General features: G+C 44.4%; 1 protein-coding gene across 1 annotated transcript; it reads right to left on the bottom strand.

Moving 5' to 3' along the window:
* Positions 1 to 2943: 2943 nt before the first annotated feature.
* Positions 2944 to 18799, bottom strand: LOC137318348 (Fc receptor-like protein 5). Its single transcript, XM_067981233.1, has 9 exons — positions 18742 to 18799; positions 17954 to 18247; positions 15955 to 16248; positions 14416 to 14709; positions 10639 to 10935; positions 7275 to 7302; positions 6381 to 6424; positions 4961 to 5001; positions 2944 to 3009 (listed from the first exon to the last, which is right to left on the bottom strand). The coding sequence occupies exons 1-9, from the start codon at positions 18797 to 18799 to the stop codon at positions 2944 to 2946; spliced, it is 1416 nt and encodes a 471-aa protein (XP_067837334.1).
* Positions 18800 to 19328: the final 529 nt, after the last annotated feature.

The raw sequence follows: 19328 nt of genomic DNA, 5'->3' as shown, positions 1-19328 counted from the left end.
AAACAGTGGGGTTGTTAGGGGGCATGAGGGTGTAGGTGGTGCGGGATACAAGGGAAAGGTCGGTGATTAACTAATCTGTGATTTAGACCATGGGAGTGAAGATGTGGATGGAACGTTCGACAATATGGGCAGGGGAGTTAATATGGAGGGAGAGGTTTATGGCGTGTATAAGGACAGCAAAGTCAGTGAAATCAGAGGAGAGAGGGGCAAAGTGATTGAGGTGATAATTGGAATCACCGAGGACGAGGAGTCGCGCAAAGCTGATCCTGAGAGAGGAAAGAAGCGAGAAAAACTCGGGGAGAAAATCGGGATCGGTCTTAGGAGTGTAAGGGAACATGGATTTTAAAGGATTGGTGAAAAAGGTGGAATAGGGTGAGATGCTTGAAAGAGGACAATGTACTTGGGAAAGTACAGGGAAAGGGCGGGGGAGTGGGACTAGCTGGATTGCTCTTGAATGGTGCCGGCGCGGACTCGATAGGCTGAATGGCCTCCTTCCGTGCTGTAACCTTTCTATGATTCTATGATTCGACTAGAGGAGTAGGGGGAGACCAAGATGTGATTTGTTAATGAGGGATACACCGACACCCCGGCGGATTGCACCGGGCAGGTGGTGGAAAGCATCGTTAGGTGGGGAGGCTTCAGTCAGGGGCAAGATGTCGCCAGCTTGGAGCCAAGTTTCAGTCAAAGCCATGATGCCAATGTAATCGCCCACAATCAGGTCTTGGATGCGGAGGTCCTGGTTGGTGAGTGAACGGTCATTTCGGAGGGGAAAGTCGGAGAGGGTGATGATTGCTGATCCACTGGCAGAGTCTAAATGAGCAGTGGGGGCGTGTCTGAGGTGATCGAGCGGGGAAGGTGTTTAGCAAGATTATAACCCCAGTGGATGCACTGGGAGGGAAGGTTAGCAAGAGATGAGGATGAGGCAGTTGTGCTCGCTGCTCCTGAGGAGGTAGTGATGAGCGCTTCGGTGGACCATTTGGAGACTGCCCAGTGAGGCAAAGACGGCAACTGTGAGCTTATCCAAGAGGGAATTGAAGCCTGGGATGGCGGCAGAAGGAAGGCAGAGCGGTAGTGGTGGGTTGGCGTAGGGACTGTGGGGTGGGAGGAAGTACATGAGATGGGAGAAATGAAAGGTGGCATGACTGGATGACAGGAAGGGGAGAAGATGGAGAGAAGGGTTCAAGAACAAAAAGAGACGGAAATAATGGGCTTGGGGGCGGAGTGACAGCCATTGTGCTCACGTGAGTGCGCACATGGGGGAACTGGGGTTACAAAGGCTTAAGAGAGTTTAGGAGAGACATGTCCTGTTTGCAAACGGAGGAAAAGGAGTAGACGATATAAAAGAGTCAACAGTTAAATATTATGTAAGTTATTTCCTTTCTCTTAGGATGCGGAGCGTTTTTGTTTATTGAAATATCCAATCACAAAAGGCCCGCAGTAACGACACAAACACAAGTGCTGTGTCAATAGACTTCAGTGAAACTAATGCATTTATTCAGAAACTGAAAGCTTACTATTACTGTACAAACAAACACACAAGACTTTATGAAGCTTTTAAAAACCCCGTAACAGCAACAATGAACACCCTGCCACAAAGTTAACCAAGATCCCACTGTGATACCGCAATTGATTTTCATCCTTATTCTCTGGGCGTTTAGCATCGGCCGGGCGGAGCACAGAGAGGAAAATCTGGAGCGGGGGCGGGGAATCTCACAGCTTGAACGGAATAAAGCGCCATTAATTCCAATGGAAAGAAGAACAATCGCGCCAGATTTTCCTTTCGGTGCTCCGCTCAGGTGATAGTTAACGATCAGTCGGTAAAAGCATTAATATACTCACTTTTACACCAATTTATTCTGCGTAGATTTCACTTACTTGGGGAAATAAAATAGCAGTAAAGGACGGAGCAAAGATGCTCACGCATGTTCCGAACCTATTTTACGTTTCTCATGGTGAGATCCCTTCTTTAAAGTGCTGGGTTACAAAAAAAGTTTATTTTACTAAAAATGTCGCTTTTAGCCTCCTAGAGAATGATGGGAGCCGAAAGCCTTCGCGAAATTGTGCATCCCTCTATAATGTGATGAATGGACCAGTAAAATTCATGGACTGGGGACCAAGTCTACAATTTGCGGTCGGGCTACGTAGAAACAGCGATTCAGTCGCAATTATCTGAAAGGACTGCAATACAAAGGTCAGGAAGTTATGGTTCAGTTGCACAGAGCCTTGGTCAGACCACATCTGCAGAACTGCCATCTCTTTTGGGCACCATGCCTGATGAAGGATATATTGACCTTGGAGGGAATGCATCGCAGATTCACCAGAATAAAGGCGGGGCTAATAGGCTAAATTATGAGGACAGGTTACATAAACTCGGCTTGTATTCCTTTGAGCTTAGAAGGTTACGAGGTGATCTAATCGAGGTGTTTAAAACGTTGAAAGGATTTGATTGGGCAGAGACGGAGAAACTATCGCCTCTGGTGAGGGAATCAAGACAAGGGGACATCAACTTAAAATGAGAGCCAGGCCATTCAGGAGCAAAATCAGGACGCACTTTTCACACAAAGGGTAGTGGAAATCTGGAACTCGCTCACCCAATAGGTTTTTGTTCGATAAGGTTATCAAGGGATATGGAGCAAAGACGGGTAACTGGGGTTGAGGTACAGATCAGCCCGAATCTAATTGAATAGTGGAGCAGGCTCGAAGGGCTGAATGGCATATTCCTATTTCCTATATTCCAAAAATATCGTTTAAATGATACTTGAAATAAGTACCAGGAGACAGGTGGGACATCTCCTATTGATTACATTTCTATATATGGCTATATGCAAATACCAACTCTGGATGATATCGAAATGGGTCAATTGCTAATGACCATCACAATGCTCGGCCCTGGACCTCTTGTTCAGGGTGGCACGCCTTGTGCCGGGGAGAACTCCAAATTTTCTACCGCTTCACCATTGCGTAGGTGGTGGATTCCTCACCGAAGGTTCGGACGATGTTTCGCTGACCCTGAAATGAAAGGTGCAGTTGGTCAGAAGTTCAATTGTTCGGCTTAAAATCTGTTAACAGTTCAGAGAAATTATATCAGCAGATGGATGTCGGCAAAAGGCGGCAAAATAATAAAAGCGGCGTTGTTCGAGTGGGCGGTCATTAAGCTGAAATGTTGAGCCACTCTAAAGGATTTGACTGTCTGCTAACGGTTGCATCGAGTCTACAGCTTAGAAACAGGCCTTTGGGCCCAACAGTTCTATGAAGGCGTTTATGCTGCACACCAGCCTCCTCCCTCTCTACTTCATCTAATCCCATCAGGATATCCTTCTAGTCCTTTCTCCCTCGTGTGCCCATCTAGCTTCCCTTTAAATGCATCTATGTTATTTGCCTCAACTATTCCTGTGGTAGCATGTTCCACATTTCACCATGTACAAAGAAGTTTCTCCTGAATTACCTATTGGATTCATTAGTGACTATCGTATATTTATGACATCTAGTATTGGGCTCCCTCACAAGTGAAAACATTATCTCTATGGCTACCTCATCATCATCTTAAAGGCCTCTATCTGGTCACCCCTCAGCCTTTTCTTTGCTGGAGAAAAGCGCCCCAGTCTGTTCAGCCTTTCTTGATGAGTTGACCCACTCAGCTCTGGTATCAGCCTTGTGAATCTTTCTTGCACCTACTGTAATGAATCTATATCCTTTTTATAATAAATGTAAGGAGTCGCACAACACCAGGTTATAGTCCAGGTTATAGAACAGAACTCGGCTCAATACTCCAAGTGTGGTACAACCAAGGCTCTTTACAGATTTGACTTCATTTATTTTTAATTCTATCCCTCCAGTAATGAACCCCAGTGTTTGGTTTGCCTTTTTGTGGCCTTATTCACCGGCGTCGCTACTTTCTTTATTTTCAGATGAAGTTATCATTTCAACGTAATGCTGTTTGTGTAAAAACATGGAGGTCCCGCGATTACCAGCAGAGAAACAGGAAATCTGGAAACACATAGCGGGAGGACGTTTCTAAATTAGAGGGGATCGACTTCGATGGAAATGGAAATTGGGAGAAGTTTACAACGGGCGACCGAACCCAGATCGCCCGTTTTACGCCCGCTCCAAGTCGAAAGTTCCAATGCCTATTTCTGACAGCATCGGGAAATAGAAGGGACAACTTATCATTCCAGGTGTGATTCAAAGATGGCGGGTGTAACTCATGGAACCCGCACGCTGGATCAGTGAGGTCAATAGAAAATTGTCTTGTTTACATAGCAATGCTCTGCATATTCCACACATAAACCAAAAGCTAACCCTTCACGGCTATATACAGTCTACAGTCAGGTGCACAGAAGTATGTTTACACGTATGCAGATGCAATCTTGGGAACTAAACTCTGCTTTTGCCCTTCATTTCCTATAGGGGGAGCAAAGCTGCATCTCACCCCTCAAAGATTCGTGTTCCAATGAGGATCCTTTTCAACAAATCTTTTTAAAAGATCCATTTATTCCTCTCTATTGACAACCTTTCTGTAGTCCTTTTACGACATATTGAAATATGATTGCAAATGTATTTGGTCTCATGAATATTAAATGATGTGGAGATGCCGGTGATGGACTGGGGTTGACAATTGTAAACAATTTTACAACACCAAGTTATAGTCCAGCAATTTTATTTTAAATTCACAAGCTTTCGGAGGCTTCCTCCTTCGTCACATCGTTCACCTGACGAAGGAGGAAGCCTCCGAAAGCTTGTGAATTTAAAATAAAATTGCTGGACTATAACTTGGTGTTGTAAAATTGTTTACAATGAATATTAAAGGTTGAGACAAGGCGACTGTGATTTTAAACAAAGAACAAAGATCCTGAGAGAAAACGGTCAAATATTTGGAATCAACTTTGTAAGAGCATGAATGAGCGAGATAAATGATAACATCAAAGTTAAGAAATAAACCCTAAGTTTATTTGTAACTTACGCAGACTTTCCTCGGCTTCGTTTGTAGATTAAGGTCAGCGTCTAAATGAAACAAAACAAAAAAAAGATTGCATTGATGTGTAAATATTTAAAACATTTATTAAAAATGTTTCTTTCTATGGTTAGTCTCTCCAAATGAAATGTTATTAAATCATCATATGAATGGGACCATCTCCACTGCCAAGAGTGGGGAGTACCAACGGTTCTCCGGCTGGCCACTGGGAAGCGAATGGACTTCCTATGCTGGTTTCCGTTACCATTTCCTGTCTTTCGCCAGGAAATGAATGCGATTCCCAAGGTTTTTCTGGGAACAGGAAATCGATTTGCACTATGTGGCTTGTTATTTTTAGGACTATTGCAACTACAGTGTTAGTGTGGCAAGTCTTGAGTTGCCCTATGGTCGCAATGATAGATGAACTTATCACTTTCCACTTGTGACGATTAATGCGGTTACATCCATGCTTTATAGTTTTATGAATTTGGATAAGGAAGGAATTGAAGCTGAAAGGAAGAGTGTTACTCATTGAGCCAGGACTGAGACCTCATAATAAATAGTAATAAAAAGTGAAGTATTATATAAATGAAAGGACAAATGTGGATTGAATTACATCTACACAGCCTCGTCCAGTAATCCCCAACCCTCCAGCCGTACTTCACCTGCAGACTATACTTTGCCTTGAGTCCGAGTGCCCATTGCCTGTGAGTTCAATTCGCAATAGAATAAAAATCTTAATGCCTGCACCACTTCCTGTTTACCAAAACGTACTTCCGGTTGTTATTTTTTGTCACACTTTTGCGTCACCTTTTCCATTATAAATTCCGATGGTGCATTCATTTTTACAATAAAAAGCTGCCTCTGTAAATTTGCCATCCTGTAATTACACTCGCCCACCAGCGGCGACAATGTCGCACCTCGATTTTGCATCTCCCACCTTCGCAGCCTGTTTGCAAAACCGTCTGATACTTTAACCAACTCTAATTGCTTAAGAAATTGTCAAATATTTTACTACTTTACTGTAAATCTACAACAATTTTAAACCATGTATGTGCACACTTCCTATTATATACAAATAAGCGCATAACTTCGGATTTTAAAAGTGGGATTGAATTATGCCTGTGCGCCGGACTCCAATGATCTCGTTCCCGCGATTCCCCTTGAACTGTAGGACACACTCCATCTCCACTCCACGGTGGAAACATAAAATCAATGTTTATATTGCTTCTTGGTCAGGTTAACAAAATGGTTCAGAAATGATTGACTCTGTATGTGATTCTTAGCAGATTTGCTAAATATAGTACAAACTGTTGTCTACAAACTGCTACTGCTAATAACTTCTTGTTCATTTTTGTTCGTTAAAAGAAAAAGAAAATACTGAACGTCAAAGACAATACCGGATGCACCAATACAAAATAGAACTTACATGTCAGGGTTTCATTAGTCTCGTCACTAGGAGGCGCCGTGGTCCTTAAAAGAATAGAAATCGTCGATTCAATCATTTTATTTTGCAAGGCACATTTCATGTGATTCGTAGACAGGTAGTGAATGGATCTAGAGATGGATCCCGCCTGAGATGTAAAAATGCCCCTCGGTACATGGCCAGGAGATCCAGCTGTTGCAAAACCAAGTTTATTCCTGAGAATTGTTCTTTGTTGCCCTGAAACTACCGATTTGTTTGACGTGTAGGGCGATTAATGAGGAACCGTCTCCAGCTCTCACTATATGTAGCGACTTCATTAAATTGTTTGTGAATATTGCCTCCCGTTGGACACTCAATTTTTTCGAGCGCAGTTTCCAATTGGCTAGAATAACTAAGGAGAGACATCATCACAAATGCATTCGCGATGTCGTTACACAGAGCGAACAGAGGAATTTCTGATCTCATTGAGCGGTGGGTAATGTGGGATCCACAGATGAGAAAGGTCATAGCTTAATAACAACGTGGCTGAAAAGACATTTAAAGAAATGAAAGGGAGATAAAATGAAAATTATTCAAGTAAATGAAACTGCCCGTGTTTGGGTGAGAGTGTGCGCATGTGTGTGCGTGTGATTGTGTTTGATATATGTTTGTGTTCCTGTATATTTGTGATTGTGTTTGTGTGTCTGTGTGTGTGTGATTGTGTGTTTGTGTTTGAGTTTGTGTGTATGAATGTGTGATTGTGTGTTTGAGTGAGAGTGTAAGTGTGAGTGTGAGTGGGGGAGCTCGATTCTAAAATTTAAAAGCCAGGACACGGACAAATTGTACCGAATGTTTGCTGCTGGGTTTTATTTCGGTTGAGTGTGGTTGAAATTTAAAATTCAACACTTAATGTCTCACCTCATTTCTCTGCTGTTTCCATATTTCCCTGAAAATAAAACATAAGTGTTAGAAATCCGGATCCAATTACAAAATAGAAAGATGAGAAAGGTCAAGAAACAGAACAGGTCTTTGGGCCACTGAAACTTATTCTCCAGAACCATCTCCCTCCCGGCACCACATCCAACTCGATTATGAACAAACCCGTAGAGTATAATTTTAACCTAAACCGCCGAGTGGATAACGGGCGGGTTCGGACAGGACTTCCATTTTACACGCCGCGCGATTATACCCTCCATTGACAGGCCAGAGGTACATCAAGGCTTTGAGGAGCTGAAGAAGATGGCTTCGGTGTTTACGCATGTTAATCTGGACAACGTGTTGGCTGCAAATGTCTCAATGTTTGTTAATCAGTTTGGAGCGAATGGTAACAGCTGTGGTGGCTATGAAGGAGGCTGAGAGATAGAGATAGAGTAAGGGTACCGAGGAGAGTTGACCGCATACTGCTCAACGATGTAGTTAAGCTGTAGGGTATGGATGATGAAGATGAGTGGGTCAAAGGAGATAATCCTGGGCACGGCAGACGTGATTGTGCAGCCAAGGGAGGCGATGTCAATGGATGAAATGTTATGACTATGATGTGACAGGTAGGAGTGGAAATAAACGGGGCAGTTCCAGGGAGGCGGTGTATGGAGGACAGACACTTGAGGAATGACCGATGTTTCAAAGGCCGAGAAAGAAGAGTCATGATAACAAGCCATCCAAGCAGTCACACAGGAAGTAACTGGTACTATGGATGGATGCAAGGTTGATGGGAAAGCCTTGAACAGGAAGTGGTGGGAGAAATCGGAGCATACTTGTAACGGAATCACACCTTTCAATACTTTATACAGAAAGCGACCTTTGGATATGGGGAGCTGGAGAGGATGAGAGGATTAAGAAATGGCTTTCTTAGGAATTGCGTGATGACAGCAGTTCTGCACGATATAATAACTGAGGCAAAAATGGAGGGACGGATCAGTGCATTGGTGCTCAGACAACTGAGGTGAGGAATTTTTGTGGCGAGAAGCTCAGAAGGGAAAGTGTCATGTGAGCAGTTCGTGGGTTTTATGGACAAGATGAGTTTAATGGTGATGGGTAAGGAGATAAAAAAGGAAATATAGAATCAGGTTGGAAAGGTTCAGACAAGGGTGAGTGGGAAGGGTTAGGAAGTAGAGTGGTCAGAAGAGGCCCAGGCAGAAGAGGGTTGTTTTCGACTTTGGATCACAAGGTATTTACGGATGAGGAAGGGCATTCATTGCATCTTAATTCACCCCGCTCCCCCCTCCCCCACCCCCCAGAAAGACCCGACAGACACCACCCCCGTTGCTGCATCTCAATATTTTGTCAATGATTCCAAGGTATTCGCCTCCAGAACTGTATCTGGGAGTCCATTCCGAGCATGATCACTGCGTGATGAAGAAATTCCTTATATCCGATTTAGATTATCTTTTACCAGTTTGTACCTGCCTCGCTTTGACCAAACCGATAACTTCATTTCATGTCATGTATCAGATTTATCTCTTTCATTACATTTACTATCTTAAGAAACTCCATAGAATCACCTCTCAGATGTCTCCTTCCAGACTGAGAACCCCGAGTTTTTGTAGTCATTCTTCATAATGTGACACTATAGGGTCGAAATTGGTCTTTGGGCAGTAACGCAAATCGGGCGGTATGACATATTGTGCCACTTATACGTTCCACCTGGCGTTCAGTTCAATTCACATTAATGGGGCTGAATATCAGGTGGGGTGTATAACAGGCGGCAAACGCGATACCGCCTGTTTTGCGCCAACACTCGACATGGATTTCAGCCCAGGTCTCTTTCAGCTTCGCCACCAGCTATTTCACCTTTCAATCTGTGATCTCCTTATATTTACTGTCCGAGGTTAGGGGTCAGGTGGTGGATCGTTTGTAGTGGGGAAGAAGGGAGACGACAGTTAGCTTGGTCCATGTGTTGGCAATGAACGGATATTACATACTGTTTGACCCACGTTTCTTCCAGAAACACACACCCAACAGAGCAAGGATAAGAATCAGAACCACAGCAGAGCCAACACCAGCCTCCAGCGCAACGGATTTACCTAAATGAGATAAAGGGGCACAGTGGAAGCAAGATAACCAACATTATCTACACGGAATAAATAATCTGCTGCTTGACAGAAAAACAAAATAGGCACTGGGACTGTGTAGACGGAGTGGGCCGCATAACAGAAAAAATAAGGCATTAAAATGTTCACATAGAATCTTAGAGCGCAGAAGGAGGCCATTCTGCCCATTGTGACTGCTGGCTCTTTGACAGAGCTGTCCAATTAATCCCACTTTCCTACTCTGTCCCCAGCTTTGCACTGTTTTGATAAAGTACCTCAGTCTCTGATACTCTGAGTCTGTCTCCCCTCCTTTCTTTTCTACCTATAAATCTCTCCCATTGATTCAATGATTCAAAGTCAGTGGATCAGTAATGAGGCCCCGAGTGGTTTGGGACCGTGATGACATCACGATGCACCTGTTAAAAACGACTCGGCACAAAGCTCAATTGTCATTGGTCGATTAATTAATTGCCTCATTAATTCATTGATTCATTCATTGGATATTAACCGTGGACCTGGAACAAGGTGAATGTTTAATTATTACCAGCTGGTGTCAAAAGTATAATAGCGACAGTGTGGGAATGAATCAGTTTCATTCTGTCAGTTTCATTCTGAATGATCACTGGGTCAAAATTGCACATTGGCAGTGAGAACAGATGGGCTGTCAGTTCAGGTGGGGACCTTGATCAGAACTCACCCGCTCTCTCCACAGAAGCTCACTGACGGGCTGTACGTTTACAGCACCTGTTTTGTGCATTGTGCTTACTAGTTTCAAATTACCTTGTGTTAAATTTGGTAGAATGGGTGTTATTTTTTCTCAGCTTCTCTGGGAGTCGACCCTGGACTATTAGGGGATCGGAGAGCAACTAAAGGACACAACTAGTGAATCAAACTTTTCATCAGAGTTGGAGAAATAAAACCGTTCAACGTTTGGTGATTGAACATTTCCTCAGTAACAGGATAAGTAGCGAACAGTTCGTGAAATAAGCGTTAAGAGGCCATTGGGCGATAGGGCAAACTGGACAGTTTCGCATAGGCCGCCTGTTTTACGCTGCGCCCGATATTCAAGTTCTATTGCAGCCAATGGGGTTGAATATCAGGCGGGGCGTAAAACGGATGCACGATCCGATACCGCCCAAGACCAAATATTACCCCTGGATGTCATTTCCACGCTAGTTTTGATCGTTCAATACAACACGGAATGCCTTGTACTGCGGTCGGATGAACACATTCACCGTGTGAATCTCACTCACCTCTTACAGTTATATATACAGGGTCACTCTCAGCCGACGTTAGCAACCTTCCCCTCACATCCCCTTTATACAGACAGGTGTAATTTCCTCCATCGGTGTGATCTATATTCGTGATGGTGAAAGTGACAGAATTGTCCCGTGCAGCAGCAGTCTGGACATCCGAGTAATTCGCTTCTCGGTGTCTGTATAAGTAAAATGTGAAGCCAGGATGGTCCCGGGGGTTTGTACAATTAAAGGTGACTTTTCCACCCTTCACAACAAGACTAGAATCCACTGATATATTTGGTGTGGGTAGACCTGTAATACGAAAGGAAAAAGTCGTGACGATCGATTCAACCGCAATACAGACTTATATTTGTGAACCAAAATATCAATGACCTGGAATTAGGTATTCAGGGCATAATTTCAAAGTTTGCTGATGACACGTAACATTGAAGTTGTAAGGACTGAGGAGGATAGTATATACAAAGGGGGAAATTGACCATTCATTAGTGGGATGAAACGGAAGAAAAGAAATCAGTTGCGGTTCTATTTTCAAAATCAGCGTTTATCCCTCAAATTTCGCTCTGGGATACCAGAGGAACAGAGGGAAGGCATTGATTTGAAATTCGCATTTGTGGTAACTTAGCCAAGCCATAACCTGATTAAAAAGAATGAACGTCTCCGCTGAACAGTGGAGATTCCCATTTCAAATAAAGTAGTTAAGTGTTAGCGGGCTTTGGGATGTGCGCAACGCTGGGCAGGCCAGCATTTGTTGCCCGTCCCTAATTGCCCATTGAGAAGGTGGTGGTGAGCCGCCTCCTTGTTGAACAGCTGCAGTCCATGTGGTGAAAGTGCTCCCATATTGCTGCTAGGTAGGGAGTTCCAGGATTTTGATACAGTGACGATGAAGGAACGGTGACATGTGCCTCAGTCGAGATGATTTATAACTTGGGGGAAAATTGGAGGTGATGCTGTTCCCATCCAGCTGCTATCTTTGTCCTTCTCGGTGTTGGAGGTCTCAGGTTTGGGCGTTACTGTCGAAATCCAACCCAGTGAGATGATATGGAAAACCAGAATGTAATTCATTAAAGTACTCCGAGTTACAGGGTTATTTTGAAAATCTCGGCACGCAGTTTCGCTTATCTGACAGAGAAACCTGTAATGTTACAAGTCCAGCCAGTTTAGAGGTGCCTCGTGAGGTAACACTAAACTCAGTGGAGTTAATAGTAAAAAGGAAGTCAAAGGAAGGGTGGGGCTGATTAGGGACAAAAAGGCGATCTTCTTGTGGAGGCAGAGGGCATGACTGAGATACCTTATCAGTACTTTGCACCTGTCATCACTAAGGAAGAGGATGCTGCCAATGTTCCAGTAAAGGAGAAGAAACTGGATAGGATGAGAATAGATAAAGACGAGGCACGCAAAAGTTTAGCAAAGCTCAGAGTAGAAAAGTCACCCGGTTCGGATGGGATGCATCCCAGCTTGCTGAGAAAAGTACGGGTGGAAATTGTGGAGGGATGAACCCGGCAACTACAGGCCAGTCAGACTAACGTCGATGGTGGTGAAACTTTTAGAGACAATAACCCGGGACAAAATTAATTGGCACTTGGAAAAATGTGTGTTAATAAATGAAAGCCAGCACGGATTTTTAAAAGGTAAATTTGTGTTGGACTAATTTGATTGAGTTCTTTGATGGATTGCTGGAGAAGATTGATAAGGGTAATGTGGTTGATGTTGTGTCTAAAGATCTTCAAAGGGCGTTTCAAAAAGTGCCATACAATAGACTTGTTCGCAAAATTGAAGCTCATGGGATTAAAGGGCAGTGGATGCGTGGATACGTAATAAGCAAAGAGACAGAAAGCAGACAGTAGTGGCTGATTTTCAAACAAGAATGAAGTGTGCAGTGGTGTCACCCAGGGGTCGCGGTTGGGACCGCTGCTCTTTGTTGATATATGGTAATGACCTGCACTTGGGGACACAGGGCATAATTTCAAATTTTGCAGGTGATACGAAACATAGAAAGAAGTGAGGAGGATGGTCACAAACTTGAGGAGGACATCGACAGACTGTTGAAATGGGCAGGCACGTGGCAGATGAAATTTAACGCAGAGAAGTGCGAATTGATTCATTTTGGTGGGAAGAAAAAGGAGAGGCAATATAAACTAAATGGTACAATTTTAAAGGGGATGCGGGAAAAAAAGAGAACTGGGGGTATACATACACTAAACTTCGAAGGTGGTAGGACAAGTTGAGAAGGCTGCTAAAAGGGGATACTGAATTCTTGGCTTTATAAACAGATGAAAATGATACAAAAGCAAGGAAGTTGTGCTGAACATTTACAAAATACTGGTTAGGCTCCTGCTGTAGTATTGTGGCTAAATCTGGGCACCACACTTTAGGAGGGATGTCAAGACTTTACAGAGGGTACAGAGGAGATTTACTAGAATAGCACTAGGGATGAAAGACTTCAGATACGAGGAAAGATTGGAGAAACTGAGGGTTCTAAATTGAGCCGTGTAGCGCCCGCTGTTTGGGTGCTATGTGGCCTCTTCGACATCCAGGATGGCGTCTTGCAGCGTGACATGCGCTCGATGCCACCTTGGTATTGGAGTTAGCAGCAGGCGCAGATAACGAACGCCGGAATCATGTAAAGTAAGGAGAAAATAGCTTCAATCAGATTGCAACGCTGATTTAAGAGCGATAGACACCATTTTGGGACTTAACGCACAACTCAACGCACAGTCTTAACCCCGACCATCTGAACGTGCCTTAGAGTGCCTGGAGGACACTCACCGGCGCTATTTAAACTAACCATGCATGATTTACAGGTTAGTGGAAGGATTATGATTTCTGGCTGCTGAGACATTTGTAACTGTTCTTGGAGGTTTCCTACTCTTGAATACTCGGATGCGGGGATATAGTCCAACATTAAGAGCCAGCACGTGATGGAGTCAAGCTTGAAAATGCTTCTACACGCAAAGGGTGGGAGATGGTTGGAATATCTTCTGCAGACGGCAGTTAATGCTCGCTCACTTGTGAAAGTTAATTCTGAGATTGATAGATTTCTGTGAACCAAGGGTATTAAGGGATATTGGGCTAAGGCGGGTATATGGAGTTAGGTCACAGGTCCACCGTGATCTCATTGAACGGCAGAACAGGCTCGATGGGCTAAATGCCACCGCCACTTGCTGCTTCCTGATATGCAACATCTTCTCCTGCAAGAAAGTGTGACGCGTGTCTGGATGATGTGCCTGTCATGGTTGAATAGCTGCCAGTGTGTGTGACCAGTGAGTTGTTAGCTTGCGCTAACTCCTATACTAAAATAGCGTCTGGCGCATGTCACTCTGGAAACGTGCGTGAGCATCCAAGACGCCATCTTGGATATCGAAAAGGCCGTGTCGGGCCGAAACAATGGGCGCTACACAGTCCAATTTAGCGCCCGAACCCTCCCCTTTCCGCCGGGCGTGTTCGTTTAAAGTTATTCTCCAACTATCACCCTGGGTTGTGAGGTAAAATTTTAGTCGGGATTGATATCACAAATTTCTGACAGTGGAATATAAATCCGTCTGAGGCGGCGGCCTGAAACGGGCGATCGAGCACATTTTATACTCCACAGATTTTAAACACACCCAATTATCATTTCCATTGAAGTCAATGTAAAGATAAACCGGAAGAGATGAGAAACGCTCTGCCGATTCACTATCGTCCATTCGACGATAATGCATTGTCATAATCTACCCCTAATGCTGTTGAATAGATATTTAAACAATCTCTGCTCCTCCCGCCCCTTTCACTCACCTGCGATAGTGACCCTCACAGCCTCGCTGAGCTGGGACCAAAACTGCCTTCTATTGACGGAGGTTCCATATTGACAGTGGTAGCTCCCTCCTTGGTCTGTTCCGGTGACTCTGAATGTTCCAATGTTGTCCTTTGTGATGATTTGATGAGAGTTCAGAAGTCGGCGATCTCCGTAAAAATGGAAAGATTTATCGGGATAGTCTCCGGCCACGGTGCAGGTAATGGTCACCGTCTCTCCTTTCAAATACACGCCACTTGGTTGATCAGGGGATATCCGTGGCTTTTTCGGCGTATCTGTGGTAAAATAAATAGAAAGAACAATTGGAAATGGATCTGTGGATTAAGTTACGGTGGAAGTTTGGGAACTCCATACCGATTGTGCGGTGTTGAGGGGAAATGTTTGTATCGGCGGCTGAGATTCGACAAAACGGGAATTGACCATTCATTAGTGGAATCAAACTGAGGTGCGAGAGAAAAGAAATCAGTTTGTGGTTCTATTTACAAAATCAGGTTTTAGTCCTGAAATTACACCCTGCGATACGAGGGGAACATGGACAATGCGCTGATTTGAAATTCCCATTCTTTGTCATTTAGGCTATGGTGCAAACCGGATATCAAAGAGTGAACTTCTCTGCTGAACCGTGGAGATTGGAACCTCAAATAAAGGAGGGAAGTGATGGTCGATTTTTTATTTATCATTCTTGGGGATGTGAATCAATGACATCACTGGAACTGAATATCGGATCGGGCTGATATCAGACGACAGGTCCGATCCCGCCCGTCTTACACAACTGCCCGTGGCGGATTTCTAATCAATTTTTACTGAGACCTGTCAGGAGCAGAGCGCCGATACTTTGTGAATATTAAGCAATGTTACAGAGGCCCTTTTAGGAGCTGAACGTAGAGTTCCTCCCTCAGAATATTAAACACTGTTAGAGAGAACATGTCACGAGCTGAGCGCAGATTCCCTCTCTGACTATTATTCGCTGTTGCAGAGACCCTGTCAGGGGTTGAGCGCAGAGACCCTCACTTTGAGCATTAAACAATGTGACAGAGGCCCTGTCAGGGGTTGAGCGCAGAGGCCCTCACTTTGAGCATTAAACAATGTGACAGGGGCCCTGTCAGGGGTTGAGCGCAGAGGCCCTCACTTTGAGCATTAAACAATGTGACAGGGGCCCTGTCAGGGGTTGAGCGCAGAGGCCCTCACTCTGAGTATTAATCACTGTGACAGGGACCCTGTCAGGAGCTGAGCGCAGAGATCCTCTCTGTGAATATTAAACACGGTTACAGAGACCCTGTCAGGAGCTGAGTGCAGACACCTTCCCTGTGAATATTAAACACTGTCGGAGAGAACTTGTCACGAGCTGAGCGCAGAATCCCTCTCTGTGACTATTAATCACTGTTACAGAGACCCTGTCAGGGTTTGAGCGCAGAGACCCTCACATTGAGTATTGAACACTGTTACAGAGACCCTGTCAGGAGCAGAGCGCAGAGACCCTCACTTTGATATATGAACAATGTATATTCCCCTTCACTCACCCGCTATAGTCACCGTCACAGCCTTGCTGCGCTGGGACAGTAGCCGTCTTGTTTTGACGTAAATTCCATATTGGCAGTAGTACCGCCCTTCTTGGTTTGTACCGGTAACCGGGAATGTTCCGCTGTTGTTCTCAGTGGTGATTTGACCAGAGTTCAGCAGTTCCTGCTCTCTGTAAAAGTGATATGTTTGATCGCGATTTTTTCTGCTCACGGTGCAGGTAATGGTGACCATCTCTCCTTCTACATACACACCACTCCAAAGATTAAGAGATATCCCTGGCGTTGTTAGCGGATCTATGACAAAATAAATGGAAAGAACAATTAGAAATGGATCTCTGGCGTTCCCTTGTACACTGGAAGGTTGGAGACTCAATAACGATTGAGCTGTGTTGACGGGAAGGGTTTGCATCGCTGACTGGGGTTCTACAAACGTGGGATTCTGGATTTGTTTCACAAGAAACACCGAAAGACTTGCATCAATATCGCGCCTTTCACCATCCCAGGACTTCCCAAAGCGATTTACAGCCAATGAAGTACATTTGAAGTGTAGTCACTGTTGTAAAGTAGGAAATCAATTGGCAGCACCACAGCTGGGGTTCTCTTTCCAAACTTGGGGTTTAGGCCAGAAAATGTACTTTGGGATACGAGCGGAACAAGGAAAATGCTTGATTTGAAATTCCTATTTCTGCTAATTTAGCCCAGGTGAGAACGCAGATAGAAAGAGTGAACTTCTCCGTTAAACCGGGGATTCGCATTTCAGATAAAGGAGTTTTTTGGTGTGGCCGAAATACGTTCTTATCATTACAGAGGTGGCCGTCACTGGCAAGGCCGGCATTTATTCCCATCCCTTGTTGCCCTTGAGAAGGTGGTGGTGAGCCGCCTTCTTGAACCGCTGCAGTCCGTATGGTGAAAGTTCTCTAACAGTACTGTTAGGTCGGGAGTTCCAGGATTTTAACCCAGTGACAATGAAGGAACGGTGGTTCTTGTAAAAATCAGGATGGCGTGTGACTTGGAGGGGAACGTGCAGGTGGTGTTGTTCCCATGTGCCTGCTGTCCTTGTCCTTCTAAGATGGTGGAGGTCGCGGGTTTGGGAGGTGCTGTCGATATAGGGAAAGCCACAACGTATTTAAGTTAAAGCAACCCCCAAAACAGGTTCATTTTTAAAATCTCTGCACGCAGTTGCGGGTATCAGACTGAAAATTTGCAACGTGACAAGAGCAGCCAGTCTGGCAGAGCCTCATGAGGTGACTCTACACTCAATGGAGTTAGAACCCCGGCGCTGTGCTCTTATTATAATATTAAATTGTTCGCTCTGTTAATTGAGACCTGTAGGGTGTAAAATTGGAAATCAGGAACAGAGGTCATGTAATAATATCACACAACCTACATTGTTTTGTTTATCGAAGGTCTTGCGTTCACATCTTCATATTTATTCGCTGGCCAACTGCTGAAATGAACGCCATCACCTCTGGAATTCTCCAGTTCCTCAGCACGGAGTTAAAAAGGACAATTTTAACACAACCGGCATTGTGGGAGTTGGATAAGTTCTGTCGACCGCCCGTTTAAAACTCTGACCGATTTTACGCTCCATTAAAGTCACTTGGGGCAAAATCGGGAAGAGTTTAAACAAGTGGCAGAATCGAACCCGCCTCTTTTCCGCCGGGCGTGTTCAGTTAAAATTATTCTCGAACTATCGCCTTGGGCTGTGAGATGAAGATTTAGTCGGGATTGATATCATAATTTCTGACAGTGGAATATAAATCCGTCTGAGGCGCAGGCCTGAAACGGGCGATCGAGCAGATTTTATACTCCACAGATTTTAAACACCACGCAATCATCATTTCCATTGAAGTCAATGTAAAGAAAAACCGGAAAAGATGAGAAACGCTCTGCCGATTCACTATCGTCCATTCTACGATAACGCATTGTCATAATCTACCCCTAATGCTGTTGAATAGATATTTAAATAATCTCTGCCCCTCCCGCCCCTTTCACTCACCTGCTATAGTGACCGTCACATCCTCGCTGTGCTGGGACCATAACTGCCTTCTATTGACGGAGGTTCCATATTGACAGTGGTAGCTCCCTCCTTGGTCTGTTCTGCTGACCGTGAATGCTCCAATGTTGTCCTTTGTGATGATTTGATGAGAGTACAGCGTTTGGCGATCTCTGTAAAAATGGAAGGTTTTATCGCGATCGTCTCCGGCCACGGTGCAGGTAATGGTCACCGTATCTCCTTTCAAATACACGCCACTTGGTTGATCAAGAGATATCGCTGGCGCTGTTAGCGGATCTGTGGTAAAATAAATGTAAAGAACAATTAGAAATAGAGCAGTGGACTAAGCGTACGGTGGAAGTTTGGGAACTCAATACCGATTGTGCGGTGTTGAGGGGAAATGTTTGTATCGCCGGCTGAGATTCGACAAAACGGGAATTGACCATTCATTAGTGGAATCAAACTGAGGTGCGAGAGAAAAGAAATCAGTTTGTGGTTCTATTTCCAAAATCAGGTTTTAGTCCTGAAGTTGCACCCTGCGATACGAGGGGAACATGGACAATGCGCTGATTTGAAATTCCCATTCTTTGTCATTTAGGCTATGGTGCAAACCGGATATCAAAGAGTGAACTTCTCTGCTGAACCGTGGAGATTGGAACCTCAAATAAAGGAGGGAAGTGATGGTCGATTTTTTATTTATCATTCTTGGGGATGTGAATCAATGACATCACTGGATCTGAATATCGGATCGGGCTTATAACAGGCGGCCGATCCGATCCCGCCCGTCTTACACAACTGCCAGTGGCGGATTTCTACTCCATTTTTACTGAAGAACGGGCGGTCGAGCATCTGCAGCTCATTTTATACTCCACCCGTTTTATACACCACCCAATTATCATCTACATTGAAGTCAATGGAAATAAAAATCAGGAGATATGTGAAACAGCCTGCCGATTCACTATCATCCATTCTACGCGAGCGCACAGTCAAAATCTACCTCTAATGGTGTTGAATAAACATTTTCCTAATCTCTGCACCCCTTCACTCACCTGCTATAGTGACCGTCACAGCCTCGCTGATCTGGGACCATAAATACCTTCTATTGACAGTGGTTCCATATTTACCTTGGTACCGCCCTCCTTGGTCTGCTCTGCTGACCTTGAATGTTGCAATGTTGTCCTTTGCGAGGACTTGATCAGAGTACAGCGGTGAGCTACCTCTGTAAAAATGGAAGGTTTTATCGCGATAGTATCCGGTCACGATGCAGGTAATGGTAACCGTCTCTCCTTTCAAATACACCCCAGTCGGTTTATCAGGGGATATCCTTGGCGTTGTTATCGGATCTGTGGCAAAATGAATGGAAAGAACAATTAGAAAT

Source organism: Heptranchias perlo, unplaced genomic scaffold (genome assembly GCF_035084215.1).
Source record: "Heptranchias perlo isolate sHepPer1 unplaced genomic scaffold, sHepPer1.hap1 HAP1_SCAFFOLD_70, whole genome shotgun sequence".
NCBI classification, from domain to species: domain Eukaryota; kingdom Metazoa; phylum Chordata; class Chondrichthyes; order Hexanchiformes; family Hexanchidae; genus Heptranchias; species Heptranchias perlo.
The sequence above is the reverse complement of the archived record's forward strand: the minus strand, read 5'-3'. Positions and strand labels throughout refer to the sequence as shown.